Source organism: Pseudonaja textilis, chromosome 6 (assembly GCF_049901715.1).
Source record: "Pseudonaja textilis isolate UNSWEBS1 chromosome 6, rPseTex1.2, whole genome shotgun sequence".
In the NCBI taxonomy this organism is placed as follows: domain Eukaryota; kingdom Metazoa; phylum Chordata; class Lepidosauria; order Squamata; family Elapidae; genus Pseudonaja; species Pseudonaja textilis.
In genome coordinates this window covers 2,486,724-2,500,944 of record NC_141995.1, presented here as the reverse complement: position 1 = coordinate 2,500,944, position 14,221 = coordinate 2,486,724, and the positions used below count along the sequence as shown (strand labels likewise).

Here is a 14,221-nt window from a genome sequence, read left to right as displayed (position 1 = left end):
TTTTTTAACTGGATTTATGATGTTCAATATTTACAGCAAAGGCACAAACTAGTTGATCAAATTATACTTAAAACCTATTGTCATTTTTAAAAAAACAGAGATAAATTGTTAGGAATTACCTCAACATCAATATAATCCCATTTAGTAAAGGCAATTCTGGATTATAAATACTTCACCAGATCTCTGATGAAGTGCTTTAAACTTGTCTAGAGAAAGATGTTTTTTGAGACACGGCCTCAAAAGTAATCCTCCCCCTGTTCCATATATTGTCATTTTAAATAGGGAAAAGAATTGTCTATTTGGGACAAATGAACAGGTGATGCAGACATGCATGTTGCATAGAGAACCAATATTTTTTCTGTGTGTGGCACAAAGGCCACATGGCCAGATAATCCGTAGGAGTCCCTTTATTAGCTCCAATTTTGTGTCCTGGTTACCTTCTGGGCTGGAGAAAAACTCTCCCAGGAACAGCCTTGGACTGCAGAGACTCAAGTCCAAAACAGGGTAAACACAAACTGTAACTATAAGTCCAATCAAAATGAGGTAATTAGTCTGGTGGGGCAGGAGAAGGAATTCCAGACGTGAAGGAACGGCACTAATTCAACACAGTTGGGAAGGCGCCAGGAACACAGATAAGCAAAGTCAACATAAGATAAACTCATGTTTGTTCCAGGCAGCTGCTGCTCTCAGCATGTATTTCTTTTAAACTCTCTTCCCAGGTATGGATAATGAAGGGAATCAGGGCCCTTTCCTCCCCTGTAAGTCACGCAACCCATGTTGTTCCCTTCTCGTTCCTCTCTGCGTGCCCTAGGATGAAGAGGGGGCGGGCCTGAGTCTTCCTCTGAACTCCCTTGTTCTACCTCTTCTCTGCTCTGCCCAGCCAGACTTTGCCCTTCCCCAGTTTCCTCCACAGTCAACGGAGCCACTCCCTGTCAGCTGTCTATCTGCCTCCTCGGACAGACTCCCAATAGTAACCCAGAACAGGGCACCACAAGGAAATCTCGGGGCAGGAGGGGGCGAAGGGCAGACTAGGAATTCTGGAAACAGATGGAGCCAAACCGCCTCCTCTGTTGTTGAATATGGTTGCCAGGCGACCAACAATTGGCCATCAGTGATGCTTGTCATCAGAGTTGTCTGCCCACAACTGTCGGTTCCATAGAAGTTGTCCCTTCCTATACACACACACACGCACACACACACACACAAACACTGCACTGGAGAAAACAGGCTGGAAGCCAACAACTGCCGGACACAGAACAGGAGCCTAAAAAAAGCCAGGTACCACAGCCACCATTGGCAGAATTGGCAGGGCAGGGGGCAAAACCTGGCCTTGGGCCTCTGTCTTCTGAGGGGGCTTAAAGAGGGGAGAAGACCCCCCCCTTCCCAAAGTCTGGGCTGAGCTCATGCAACTGGCACGAGCTGCTGCCCATCAGATGGCTGGGACTACATCTCCCACAATCCCTTGTTGAGACGGGAGACCCAGGTGGGCACTGGGTTGTCGTAACTTTGACTGCAGGGAAGTGGCGGGGTGGGTGGGAAGATCAGATGGTAGCCGGGGGTCACGTGATTGGATGCCCATAAAAAGAGGGTCATAGCTGCCATCTTGTCTTTGTTGACTCCCCCCATGAAGCTTGGTTTAGTATCAGGGTAATTGGGTTGGGAAGGAAGGGAAGGAGGAAGGAAGGAAAGGGGAGTGAAGGAGGAGAAAAGGGGAGGAAGGAACGAAAGGAAGGAAGGAAGGAAGGAAGGAAGGAAGGAAGGAAGGGGAAGGAAGGAAGGAAGAAAAAGGGGAGGAGGGAGGAGAAAAGGGAGGAAGGAAAGAAGGAAAGAAGGAAGGAAGGGAGAAAAAAAGAGGGGAAGGAAAGAAAGGAAAAGGAAAGAAAGGAAGGGAAAGTTGGGAGGAGGGAGGAAGGAAGGAAAGAAAAAGGGAAGGAAGGAATGGAAGAGTTGGGAGGGAGGAAGGAAGGAAAAGGGAAGAAAGTAAGGGAAAGGAGGGAGGGAGGGAAGGGAGGGAGGGGAAAATGAGCTGAGGGGGAAGATAAGAAGGAAGGAGGGAGGAGGAAGGAAAAAAGAAGGAAGGGAAAGGAATGGAAGAGAGGGGGAGGAGGAAGGAAAAAAGGAAGAAAGGAAGGGAAAGGAGTGAGGGAGGAAAGAAAAGGGAAGGAGGGAAGGGGAGGGAGTGAGGAGGAAAGAAAAGGGAAGGAGGGAAGGGGGGAGTGAGGAGGAAAGAAAAGGGAAGGAGAGAAGGGGAGGGAGGAAAATGAGGTGAGGGGGAAGATAAGAGGGAAGGAGGAAGGGAGGGAGGAAAATGAGAGGAGGAAGAAGAGAGGGAAGGAAGGTTGAATTTAAGAGGGAGGAAGGGAAGGAGGAAGAAAGGAGGGATGGAAGAGGAGGGAAGGGGAGAAAGGAAGGAAGGAAAAGGGAGGGACGAAGGAAAGAGAAGAGGGAAGGAAGGAAGAAGAGGAAGGAACAGAAGAGAAAGGAAGGAGGGAGGGAGGGCCAGGGCGGATTGGGACCCTGAGGCCGGGCTGCTTCTCCTTTGCGGCAGATGCTGACCCTGCCCCCCAGCCAGCCAGCCATGGGGCGCTCTTCCATCCGCCTGTCGGAGCCCCAGGTGATCGCCGAGGACCTTTCGCTGCCCGAGGCCTACAACCTCCTGGCTGCCCTGATGCAGATCCTCGGGATGGTCCTCCTCTGCGTGGCCATCTATATGCAGAATTGGGTTTGGCTAGAGCCCGACGAAGCCCAGCTCGGACCCCAGCCGTTGGTCTTCTACACCTTCGGGCTACCTTACAAGATGAACACCTCGAGGAACGCCTCAGGTGAGAGCACGTCCTGGACACACCTATTGGCACCCAGGATGGCTGGGGCGGGGGGGAGGGAGGAACATGTTTGGAGTGGCGCAGTGGTGGCCTAGAGGTGGAGCTCTCGCCTCACAATCAGGAGGCTGTGAGTTCGATCCTGGGCACTGCTCTTGCCTTCTTGCAGCTCTGTGCATACGCACACTGGGAACAGGCTCCCCTTGTTTCTCTTCCTCACTGCTGCAAGACTCCGGAGGCTCCAGAGGCAGCACCCCACTCCCAGATGGTCCTGGCCCCATCCCTGTATCGGACGCAGAACCCTCATCCGAGTCCTCTCCAGACTCCCAGACTGGTCCCCGTTCTTCCCCACTGTCCGATTCCGCTGCTGTCTGTACAGGCTGCTGGCGAACAACAACACCGGCTTCCCCACAGACTTCGCTTGTCAGAAGGTCGCAAAAGCGGATCACATGACACTCAGGAGGCTGCAACCGTCATAAATATGAGTCACTTGCCAAGCGTCCAAATTTGGATCAGGTGACCGTAGGGAATTCTGCAACGATCGTGTGAAAAATAGTCATGTCACACAATTCCTTGGATTGCTGTGAATTGCCCAGAGTTGTCATGCCCCTGTTGGAGATTGACTCCGAGGGAGAGGAAGAACAGCCGACAGGGAGTGGGAGTGTGGCTCCAGAGGTTGTGGAGGAAACTGGGGAAGGGCAGAGGCCAACTGGGCAGTCAGAGGAAGACCCAGGCCCGCCCCCTCTCCATCCGAGGGCACGCAGAGCAGAGAGGATAAGGGAGAGACGTGAATGGCATGGTCTATGGGGGAGGAAAGGGTCCTGATCCCCTTCATGGGCTGCAGCTGTGAGAACTGGTTAAAAGGATGGACATGCATATGGGCCAGTGCTGGAAACAAAGCATGGAAATATCTCTAGTCTGTCGTTCCTCTCTTGAGTTTGGCGTTTCCCAGTGTGTGTTCTGATATCTGTGGACGTCTTCAAGCCCTTATCTTGCCTGGTTCCCTTAATTGCTTCAGTGTGGTTTGTGTTGTTTTTACTCTTTATAATTTAGAGGCATTTTTAGTTTAAATGGTGTTTCCTCCTTTTTGTAATTGCTTGGGGGGGAGTTTTTTTTGTCTCCAGTCAAGGATATTTGGAGCTTTAAAGCCAAGCTGAAGGAATAAAAGGAGCTTCACCTGTGTTTTTGACGGTGTTTATTTTGTATCCCACCCTGGGATAAGAGTCACTGAGTCGGAGAGTATACGACTTGAGAGTAAGGTTGGGAGGTGATAGCTCTTCCCCTAAGGGATAAAAGTCAGGCCAAGATGATGAAACCTTTGCAGGAAGCAAAGTCGTTCAGGTTAATTCTTGAAGCTCTTTGTATTTCGGTTGGGTTTTTTTCTAGTTCATTGGACACTTCTGTTATTGGCAGCTCTTCACAGGGAAGAAAGGTGGGTGCTGATCTCGAGGGACTGTTTTCAGATTCATTACGGGCTGGGAATGAAAACAATTCCCAGCGTTGCAATAAAATAGGTTTTGCTTTTAAAGCAAGCTTGTGAATAATTATGGTTTACGATGCCTGGGTCAGAACAGCCAGATTCACTTAACAACCGTGTTCCTAACTTAACAATTGCAGTGATTCGCTTAACAACCATGGCAAGAAAAGTCATAAAATGGGGCAAACTCGCTCAATGCATTTCTCCCTTAGTGACATAAATTCGGGGGCTCCATTGTGGTCTTAACTCAGGGACTCCCTGTAAAGCCAATAAGACTCTGCGCCTGCCTTTCACCGATGTGCATTTGATGACCTACGTCTTAGTCTTCTTTCTCTCTCTCTCTCTCTCTCTCTTTTTTCAGAATATTTATATTTTTTCCAGAAGGACCGACATGTGCTCAAGATAGTTGTGATCGCTGTTTGCTTTCTGAACCTGTGCTTTGGCATCACAGCCTTTCTCCTGGACTACCTGGAATTCCAGGTGCTGGAGAAGTATCGGATCATGCTGGTCTCTTCCTTCCACATTTTCTCAGGTAATGGCCTGGCTGCCCCCCCTGGTTTTAAGGAGTTAGAGATTGGCTTGCTCCGTTTTAGTGATTTCTTTGGGGAGAGGTTGAGAAGGAGTCTGGATCTGCTCATATCTGCACAGGGCTGGCATCGTGACCATCTTCCTCTTCTTCTAGTTCTGTTGCTGTTGTTGTTGTTGTTGTTGTTGTTCTTCTTCTTCTTCTTCTTCTTCTTCTTCTTCTTCTTCTTCTTCTTCTTCTTCTTCTTCTTCTTCTTCTTCTTCTTCTTCTTCTTCTTCTCTTCTAGTTCTTCTATCTTCTAGTTCTAGTTCTAATTCTTCTAGTTCTCTCTTCTAGTTCTTATCTCTAATTTTAGTTCTTTTTCTTCTATCAACTAATTCTACTTCTACTTCTTATTCTGTCTTCTAGTTTGTCTAGTTCTAGTTCTAGTTCTCTCTTCTAGTTCTCTCTTCTTTTTCTTCTATCATCTAGTTCTGCTTCTAGTTCTTCTAGTTCTTTTTCTTCTATCTTCTACATCTAGTTCTAGTTCTTTCTTCTAGTTCTCTTCTAGTTTTCTTCTTTTCTAGTTCTTTTTCTTCTATCTTTTAGTTCTAATTCTTCTAGTTCTCTCTTCTAGTTCTAGTTCTTTTTCTTCTATCATCTAGTTCTACTTCTAGTTCTTCTATCTTCTAGTTTGTCTAGTTCTCATTCTAATTCTTCTAGTTCTCTCTTCTAGTTCTCTCTTCTCTCATCTTTTTCTTCTATCATCAAGTTCTGCTTCTAGTTCTTCTGGTTCTTTTTCTTCCATCTTCTACATCTAGTTCTAATTCTTCTAGTTCTAGTTTTCTTCTCTCTTCTAGTTCTTTTTCTTCTCTCTTCTAGTTCTAAATCTTCTAGATCTTCTCTCTTCTAGTTCTTTTTCTTCTCTCTAGTTCCTTTTCTTCTATCTTCTAGTTCTTCTAGTTCCAATTCTTCTAGTTCTTCTCTCTTCTAATTTCTCTGGTTCTAGTTCTTTTAGTTCTTTTCTCTTCTAGTTCTTCTCTCATCTAGTTCTTTTTCTTTTATCTTCTACTTCTAGTTCTTCTAGTTCTTTTTCTTTTCTCATCTAATTTTTCTAGTTCTTTTTCCATTTTCTAGTTCTTCTCCTTCTTTTTTTCCCCTCCTCATTCTCCTCCTCCTCCTCCTCCTCCTCCTCACTCTCCTCCTCCTTCCCCGCTGTTTTTAGTGTCTAAGGTGGGACTAGAATTCAGCATCTCCTGGTTTCTAGCCTGATACTTAACCACTCGATTTCCTGTCCTGGTGAAGCAAAGGCCTGCATGAGAACTGGAGAATTACAGATATTCCACACCTTAAAACCATTTGTTTAACAATAGTTTAAAGCAGGGGCCTTCCAACATGACAGCTTTAAGACTTGTGGACTTCAGCTCCCAGAATTCCTCCTCCAATCATGTTAGTTCAGGAATTCTGGGAGTTGAAGTCCACAAGTGTTAAACTTGCCAAGTTTGAGGACCCTTGGTTTAAAGTTTAAACAGCATTGAAAAAAAAGTGACTTATGACCGACTCGTTACACTTATGACTGTGGCAGCATCTCCATGACCACACAAGTCCATTCTGGGCACTTGGCAACCGGCATGTATCTAGGATGATTGCATCCCAGGATCACATGATCCCTGTTTGTGAGCTTCCTGGCCAGCTTTCGACAAGCAAAGCCAGTGGGAGAAGCCGGATTTGAGTAACAAGTGTCTGATTTGCTAAACAACTGCAGCAAAAATAAAAAGTAGCGAAATGGGACACTGAATTGGTGCATCACTAAGCGACAGAATATCCAATCCCAAATGTGGTCATTAAGTCAAGGACTACCTCCATTTCTCAGGATGGACAGCATTCCATCGTGTCTATCAAACCTAGCTTGCATTTTGAAAGGAACACTATAAAACAGAATTTTGGGGGTTTTTTGGCAGAGAAAATTGCCAGGGGCTAAATTCCTCAGGTGCTCAGATGACTCTGTGTCTTGTTGTGCATCTCTGCACATCCAGCCTTTGTGTCTCAGCCTGGATCTTGAGAACTGGGATCTTGGCATGTTGGCCCCATCTCTTCTGCCTATAAGAGGGATCCCACCAGGGGTGCGATTCTACCGGTTCAGACCGGTTCTATGGAACTGGTTGTTATGATTCTGCACAGTTCGGAGAATCGGCAAATCGTGCCCCTGGCTGGCCCCTCCCCTCCTCTCTCTGCCTGCCCCTCCCCTCCCCACCCAGTCAGTCCTTGTCATGTATGCACAACACATAGCTGACTGCGTTCTCCCCACCCAGTCACTTCTTAAGGTATTTCTTTTTCCCCCTCCCAACGATCAGCTGTTCCAATGATCAGCTGTGCAGGGATCCCCCTCGCTGTCTTACTGCTTTGCCCAGGAGGAAGGGAGGAAGGAAAGAAGGAAGGAAAGAAGGAAGGAAAGAAGGAAGGAAGGAAGGAGGAAGGAAGGAGAGGAGGAAGGAAGGAGGGGACAATTAGCTGTTCCGACGATCAGCTGTGCCGGAATCCCCCTGGCTGTCTTACTGCTTCGCCCAGGAGGAAGGAAGGAAGGAAAGAAGGAAGGAAGGAAGGAAGGGAGGAAAAAAGGAGAGGAGGAGGAAGGAAGGAAGGAAGGAGGAGGAAGGAAGGAGAGGAGGAAGGAAGGAGGGGACAATTAGCTGTTCCAACGATCAGCTGTGCTGGGATCCCCCTTGCTGTCTTACTGCTCCGCCCAGGAGGAAGGAAGGAAGGAAGGAAGGAAGGAAGGAAGGAAGGAAGGAAGGAAAGAAGGAAGGAAAGAAGGAAGGAAGGAAAGAAGGAAGGGAGGAAGGGAGGAAGGAGAGGAGGAGGAAGGAAGGAAGGAGGAAGGAAGGAAGGAGAGGAGAAAGGAAGGAGAGGAGAAAGGAAGGAGAGGACAATCAGCTGTTCCTATGATCAGCTGTGCTGGGATCCCCTCACTGTCTGACTGCTTTGCCCAGGAGGAAGGAAGGAAGGAAGGAAGGAAGGAAGGAAGGAAGGAAGGAAGGAAGGAAGGAGAGAGGAGGAAGGAAGGAGGGGACAATTAGCTGTTCCAACGATCAGCTATGCTGGGATCCCCTTGCTGTCTTACTGCTCCGCCCAGGAGGAAGGAAGGAAGGAAGGAAGGAAGGAGGAAGGAAGGAAGGAAGGAAGGAAGGAAGGAAAGAAGGAAGGAAAGAAGGAAGGGAGGAAGGGAGGAAGGAGAGGAGGAGGAAGGAAGGAAGGAAGGAGGAAGGAAGGAAGGAGAGGAGAAAGGAAGGAGAGGAGAAAGGAAGGAGAGGACAATCAGCTGTTCCTATGATCAGCTGTGCTGGGATCCCCTCACTGTCTGACTGCTTTGCCCAGGAGGAAGGAAGGAAGGAAGGAAGGAAGGGAGGAAGGAGAGGAGGAAGGAAGGAGAGGACAATTAGCTATTCCGATGATCAGCTGTGCTGGGATCCCCCTCACTGTCTTACTGCTTCTCCCAGGAGGGAGGGAGGAAGGAAGGAAGGAAGGGAGGGAGGGAGGAAGGAAGGAAGGAAGGAAGGAAGGAAGGAAGGAGAGGAGGAAGGAAGGAGAGGATGATCAGCTGTTCCTATGATCAGCTGTGCCGGGATCCCCCTTGCTGTCTTACTGCTCTACCCAGGAGGAAGGAAGGAAGGAAGGAAGGAAGGGAGGAAGGAAGGAAGGAAGGAAGAAAGGAGAGGATGATCAGCTGTTCCTATGATCAGCTGTGCCAGGATCCCCCTCGCTGCTTTGCCCAGGAGGCTTCCCTGAGGCCCAGGAGGCCCAAAAACAGGGGAGAGGGTGCTGCCCCAAAAAGAAGCCATGCCCACCCAGTCACATGGCCACGTCCACCTGACCACGCCCACAGAACCAGTGGTTAACAAATTTGGAATCCCACCCCTGGATCCCACCCCCAGAGGGGCCTTTTGAAGCCCTTTTCACCTTCTCCTCTTCCCAGGGATATCCACCATGGTCCTCGTGGCGATCTGCGTTTGGTGCCTTGAGAAGGTGAGTCGATGGTTCGTCGAATCCGAAGGGAAGAATTACCCGATGATGGTCCACTTTGGAGAGAGTTTCTACATCGGCTTGTTGGCCTTCGGCTGTGTCACCTGGGCTGTGACCTTCACCCTCTGCGCCATCAGGCTGAACCTGAAGCTGAAGAGACCCAGCAAAGCTCCCCACGCAAAGCAATAGAAGACACACACACACATACACACACACACATACACACACACACACAATGGGTCACTTCAGCTCTTGGCTTCTGTCCTTGGGAGCCACAAAAGGAAAACATCTGACCCAAATATTGCATTTCGTGATTTCTCCCTAATTCCTTCCCTCCCTCCCACCCCCTACATCCCTTTCTCCCTCTTCATTTCCACCCTCCCTCTCTATTTCTTTCCTCCCTCCTTCCTTCCTTCCCCATCATCCCTTTCCATCCCTCCCTTTCCCTTTTCTTCCTTCCTCCCTCACCTTCCCTCTCTTCCTCCTCCATTTCCTTCCTCCCTCCCTCTCAATTTCCTCTCTCCCGCTCCATTTCCTTCCTCACTTCCTTCCTCCCTCACCCTCCCTCTCTTCCTCCTTTCTTCTCCATTTCCTCCTTCCCTCCCTTTCAATTTCCTCTCTCCCGCTCCATTTCCTTCCTCACTTCCTTCCTTCTTCCCTCCCTCCCCTTCTCCCTCCCTCCCTCCCTCTCCGTTTCCACCATCCCTCTTTCTTTCCTTCCTCCCTCTCTCCCCATCATTTCCTTCCCTCCCTCTCCCTCTCCATCCCGCTCTCCCACTTTCCTTCCTTCCCCCTTCCTCCCTCTCCCTCCTTCCCTTCCTCCTTCCCTCTCCATTTCCTTCCTCCTCCTTCTCCATCCTCCCTCTCCATTTCCTTCTTCCCTCCCTCCCTCCCTCCTTTCCTCTCTTCTGTCCTTCCCTTTATTCCTTCCTTCCTACCCTTTGTGTGATATGGTAAAAACAACACCAACCCTCTCTTTACCACAGAATCCCGTCTTCTACCCCAAAATATGGAGATATCTCAATTGGAGACACCATGCGGCATTCTGGCTAGGTGGAAAACATTACTTGGAAGCTGGGAGTTCAGGGGCACATCTTTCGAATCCAGCATTCATAGAGTTATTATCTTGGGATCAGCTCAGAGGGATCAAGACAGATCTTCCTCTGCTTCTATAAAAAAAATAAAATAAGAAAACTTAAAAATAAAGGTTATTTAACTATTTACCATAGTCCTAGACCTGTTTTATTTCCAAAAGCCCTTTTTAAATATATATATATTGGATGAATTGGTTTTTGGCTTGCAACAAACAAGGGGTCAGTCTGCAAAATTAGCCTGCAATACTGCATTCGAACCGCTGTGCCAGGCTAACCACCCTCCTAGTTGGTCGCTAGGTAGCTAGTTAGTTAGCCCCTAATCCGACTTACAATGACTCCAGTGGAGGCCTTGGCACGCTGAGTTAAAAGCCGAGCAAAGATTTAATCGAATTATGCGGCAAATGACTATGGTGTGTAATTGTACCACAGCTGCCTGCAGCGGCTGTGCCATTCAGAAGTGGGCACCCACGGGGGGCCCTTTTCAGCTTGGTTTACCCTTCGCGGCCACCGCCGCTGTGCGAAATTAAAGTGTTGCTGTGACTTTGGAAAAGTTCAACGTTCCCCCAATTGGTCTATGCAGGGATGGAGGAAACGGTTCCCATTACGATCCACATCACAAAAAAAGGCGACAGACAATGCTGGCTTGCCACATCCATGGTTTGGCCCGCCCAAATAATGCATGAAACTTGGTATTCTCATCCCGGTTTAGTCATGAAAGCTGGGTGACTTTGGGCCTATCACCAGGAGACGGTAAATTCTAGTCCCGCCTTAGGAATGAAAACCATCTGGGTGACTTTGGGCCAATCACCGGGAGACGGTGAGTTCTAGTCTCACCTTAGGCATGAAAGCCAGCTGGGTGACTTTGGGCCAATCACCAGGAGACGGTGAGTTCTAGTCATGCCTTATACTTCAAATCCAGCTGGGTGACTTTGGTCCATCACCAGGAGACGGTGAGTTCTAGTCCTGCCTTAGGCATGAAAGCCAGCTGGGTGACTTTGGGCCAATCACCAGGAGACGGGGAGTTCTAGTTCCACCTTAGGCATGAAAGCCAACTGGGTGACTATGGGCCAATCACCAGGAGACGGTGAGTTCTAGTCCCGCCTTAGACATGAAAACCAGCTGGGTGACTTTGGGCCAATCACCAGGAGACGGGGAGTTCTAGTCCCACCTTAGGCATGAAAGCCAGCTGGGTGACTATGGGCCAATCAGCAGGAGACGGTGAGTTCTAGTCCCTTAGACATGAAAACCAGCTGGGTGACTTTGGGCCAATCACCAGGAGACGGGGAGTTCTAGTCCCACCTTAGGCATGAAAGCCAGCTGGGTGACTATGGGCCAATAACCAGGAGACAGTGAATTCTCGTCCTGCTTTAGAAAATTAAAGTCAGCTAGGTGACTTCAGGCCAATCACCAGGAGACTGGGAGTTCTAGTCTCATGTTAGCCATGAAATCTAGCTGGATGTCGAAGTTGAGTGCGTGACAACCATATTTTCTGGAGTTTTTAGGCATAATTCTCCTGGAACCAAATGCTTCCGGGATATAGATGAGAGCTGAAATGTGGAGGAAACCAGGGCAGGGCTGCTGGGGGTTCACAGGGTTTCAGAGGAGCCCCTAAGCTAAGATTCTGCGCAGTTCGGAGACCCCCCAATCCCTTTCATTCTCCCCCCCCTTGCCAATTGTTCTGCCTCCATCTCGATTTACAGATAACAGACAACCAGAGTTGGAAGGGACCTTGTAGGTCATCTAGTCCAACCCCCTGCCCAAGCAGGAGACCCTACACCAAATGGCAGTCCAATCTCTTCTTGAAAGCCTCCAGGGATGAATTTCCTACAACTTCTGTGCCATGGGTTGATTGTTCTCCCTGTCAGAAAATTCCTCCATATTTCTATAATTGAATCTCTCCTTGTTCAGTTTCCATCCATTGTTCCTTGTCTGGCCTTCGGGGGCTTTAGAAAATAGCTTGACCTGCTTCCTCCTCTCTGGGGCAGCTCCTCAAATACTGGAAGGCTGCTCTCCTGTCTCCCCTGGTCTTTCTCTTCACTGGACTAGCCAGGCCCAGTTCCTGCAACCGTTCATCATATGTTTAGTCTCCAATCCTCTAATCATCCTGTTTGCTCTTATCCAGGGGTGGGATTCTACCGGTTCGCACCTATTTGCTAGAACTGGTTGTTAACATTCTAAGCAGTTCGGAGAACCAGTTGTTAGAAGAAATTACTGGTCTAATCCTGTAAGGAAGGCAGGAAGGAAACATTCTGGTGTTGCTTACAGAAACTGCCTCTCCATTAACCCTTATTACATTCTTGGCAGGACTGGACTTCCTGTCTCAGGAACTTCTCTGGAATTTTTTCCCCTCCTTTGCTGGTACTTTGCTTGTGTGGAGTGACCATTCCAAGTTACGATGGCACTGAAAAAGTGACTTATGACCATTTTTCACACTTACAACTGTTGCAGCAACCCCACAGACATGAGAGGCCAGGCGAGGAGATGCGTGCCTCGATGCGAGTGATATTGAGTTGGCCACGCCCAGCCAGTCACATGACCAACAAGCCATGTCCACCCAGTCACATGACCACCAAGCTACACCCACCACCGAAGCCACGGCCACAGAACCGGTCGTCTAAAAAAATTGAATTCCACCCCTGCTCTTATCTAACACTTTTTCTAGAGTCTCGACATCTTTTTTATAGTTTGGTGACCAAAGCTGGATGCTGTACTCTAGGTGTGACCTTACTAAGGCTTTATAGAGTGGTATTAGTACATTCCTTGATCTCAGTTGTATCCCTCTGTTAATACAATTTAGGATTGCGTGGGCTGTTTTGGCTGCTGCTGCACATTGTTGGCTCCTATTTAGCTGGTTGTCCACTCAGACTCCAAGATCCCTCTCCCAGTTCCTGCTATTGAGCCTGGTTTCACCCGGTCTATATGGGTCCTTTGGGTTTTTCCTGCCTAAGTGTAGGACTTTCCTTTTCTCTCCATTGAATTTCATTTTGTTAGATAGGGCCCCGTGTTCTAGTCTGTCAAGATCCATCTAGATCTTGAGCCTATCTTCTTGGGTGTTAGCTATTCCTGCCAGCTTAGTATCATCTGCAAATTTGGCAAGTTCCCCTTCTATTCCCTCATCTAAGTCGTTAATGAAGATATTGAAGAGTACTGGGCCTAAGACGGAACCTTGTGGCACCCCACTGCTTACTTCCCTCCATGCAGACTAAGACCCATTAAGGACTACTCGTTGAGTACGGTTTGCCAGCCAGTTGTGAATCCATCTAGTGGTGGTGCTTTCTATTCCACTTTTTTCTAGCTTACTAAGAAGTAGGTTGTGGTCTACTTTGTCGAATGCCTTGCCGAAGTCTAAGTATATTATGTCCACAGTATTTTGCTGGTCTACTAATTTAGTCACTGTGTTGAAGAATGAAATAAGATTGGTTCGGCATGATCTGTTTTTAACAAACCCGTGCTGACTGCTAGTTATTACTTCACTTGTTTCTAGATGTCGCCAGATCTGTTTTTTTATTATCTTTTCCAGTATCTGCAGCCTGTCCTTTTTTCCCATCCCAGAAGCCGTGTCATGCCGTATATCCATCAAACACTCGGCTCTGAATGGATCAACAACCCAGGGATTAGATCAGTGGCTGATGTCGCATTACGATGGGCTTGTTCAATGAGCTTTAACAAAGCCATTTAGTAGTTGTTACAGAGGGTTTTGAGATCTGCAAGAATTTCCACTGGCTTTGTCTCTAAAAATTCCCTCCGGGGTGGGTGTCTGTGCCCTCCAGATGTCCCCTGGGCATACAGAGGCTGGATGGATGGTGGCTGCTTTTTAAGCAGCCTTGGGATATTTCATTTCTATGCCTGTATTAAAGGAAGAGGTGACTGAGGCACAGAATGTAAGGGCTTCAGGCAACTCTGGAATGGTCAATCACCAGGAGACGGGGAGTTCTAGTCCTGCCTTAGGCATGAAAGACAGCTGGATGACTTTGGTCCAATCACCAGGAGATGGTGAGTTCTAGTCCGTCCTGGCGTTAGGTTCAGGAATGGTGAGTTGAAAACAACTAGGTGATTTGTCCAATCGAGCGTGAGTTCTAGTCCGGGCATGAAAACCAACTAGGTGACTTTGGGCCAATCACTTTCTTTTCAGAGAAAGTTGGAATGTGAGCTTCCATCTTTGAGAACTATATTTCTTAATCTTGGCCAGTTTAAGATGTATGGACTTCAACCCCCAGAATTCCCCAGCCAGTCAGTATGCACTGAACTACCTTATACTATGGTATGTAAGTTACTACGAGCCCATTCTTCTTGCTGGGTGAGCTAG

General features: G+C 48.2%; 1 protein-coding gene across 1 annotated transcript; it reads left to right on the top strand.

Moving 5' to 3' along the window:
* Nucleotides 1-2,578: 2,578 nt before the first annotated feature.
* Nucleotides 2,579-9,020, top strand: LOC148125371 (uncharacterized). Its single transcript, XM_087936728.1, has 3 exons — nt 2,579-2,822; nt 4,658-4,828; nt 8,775-9,020. Exons 1-3 carry the CDS (start codon nt 2,579-2,581, stop codon nt 9,008-9,010), a joined length of 651 nt encoding a protein of 216 aa, XP_087792854.1. The 3' UTR covers nt 9,011-9,020.
* The last annotated feature ends 5,201 nt before the right edge of the window (nt 9,021-14,221 follow it).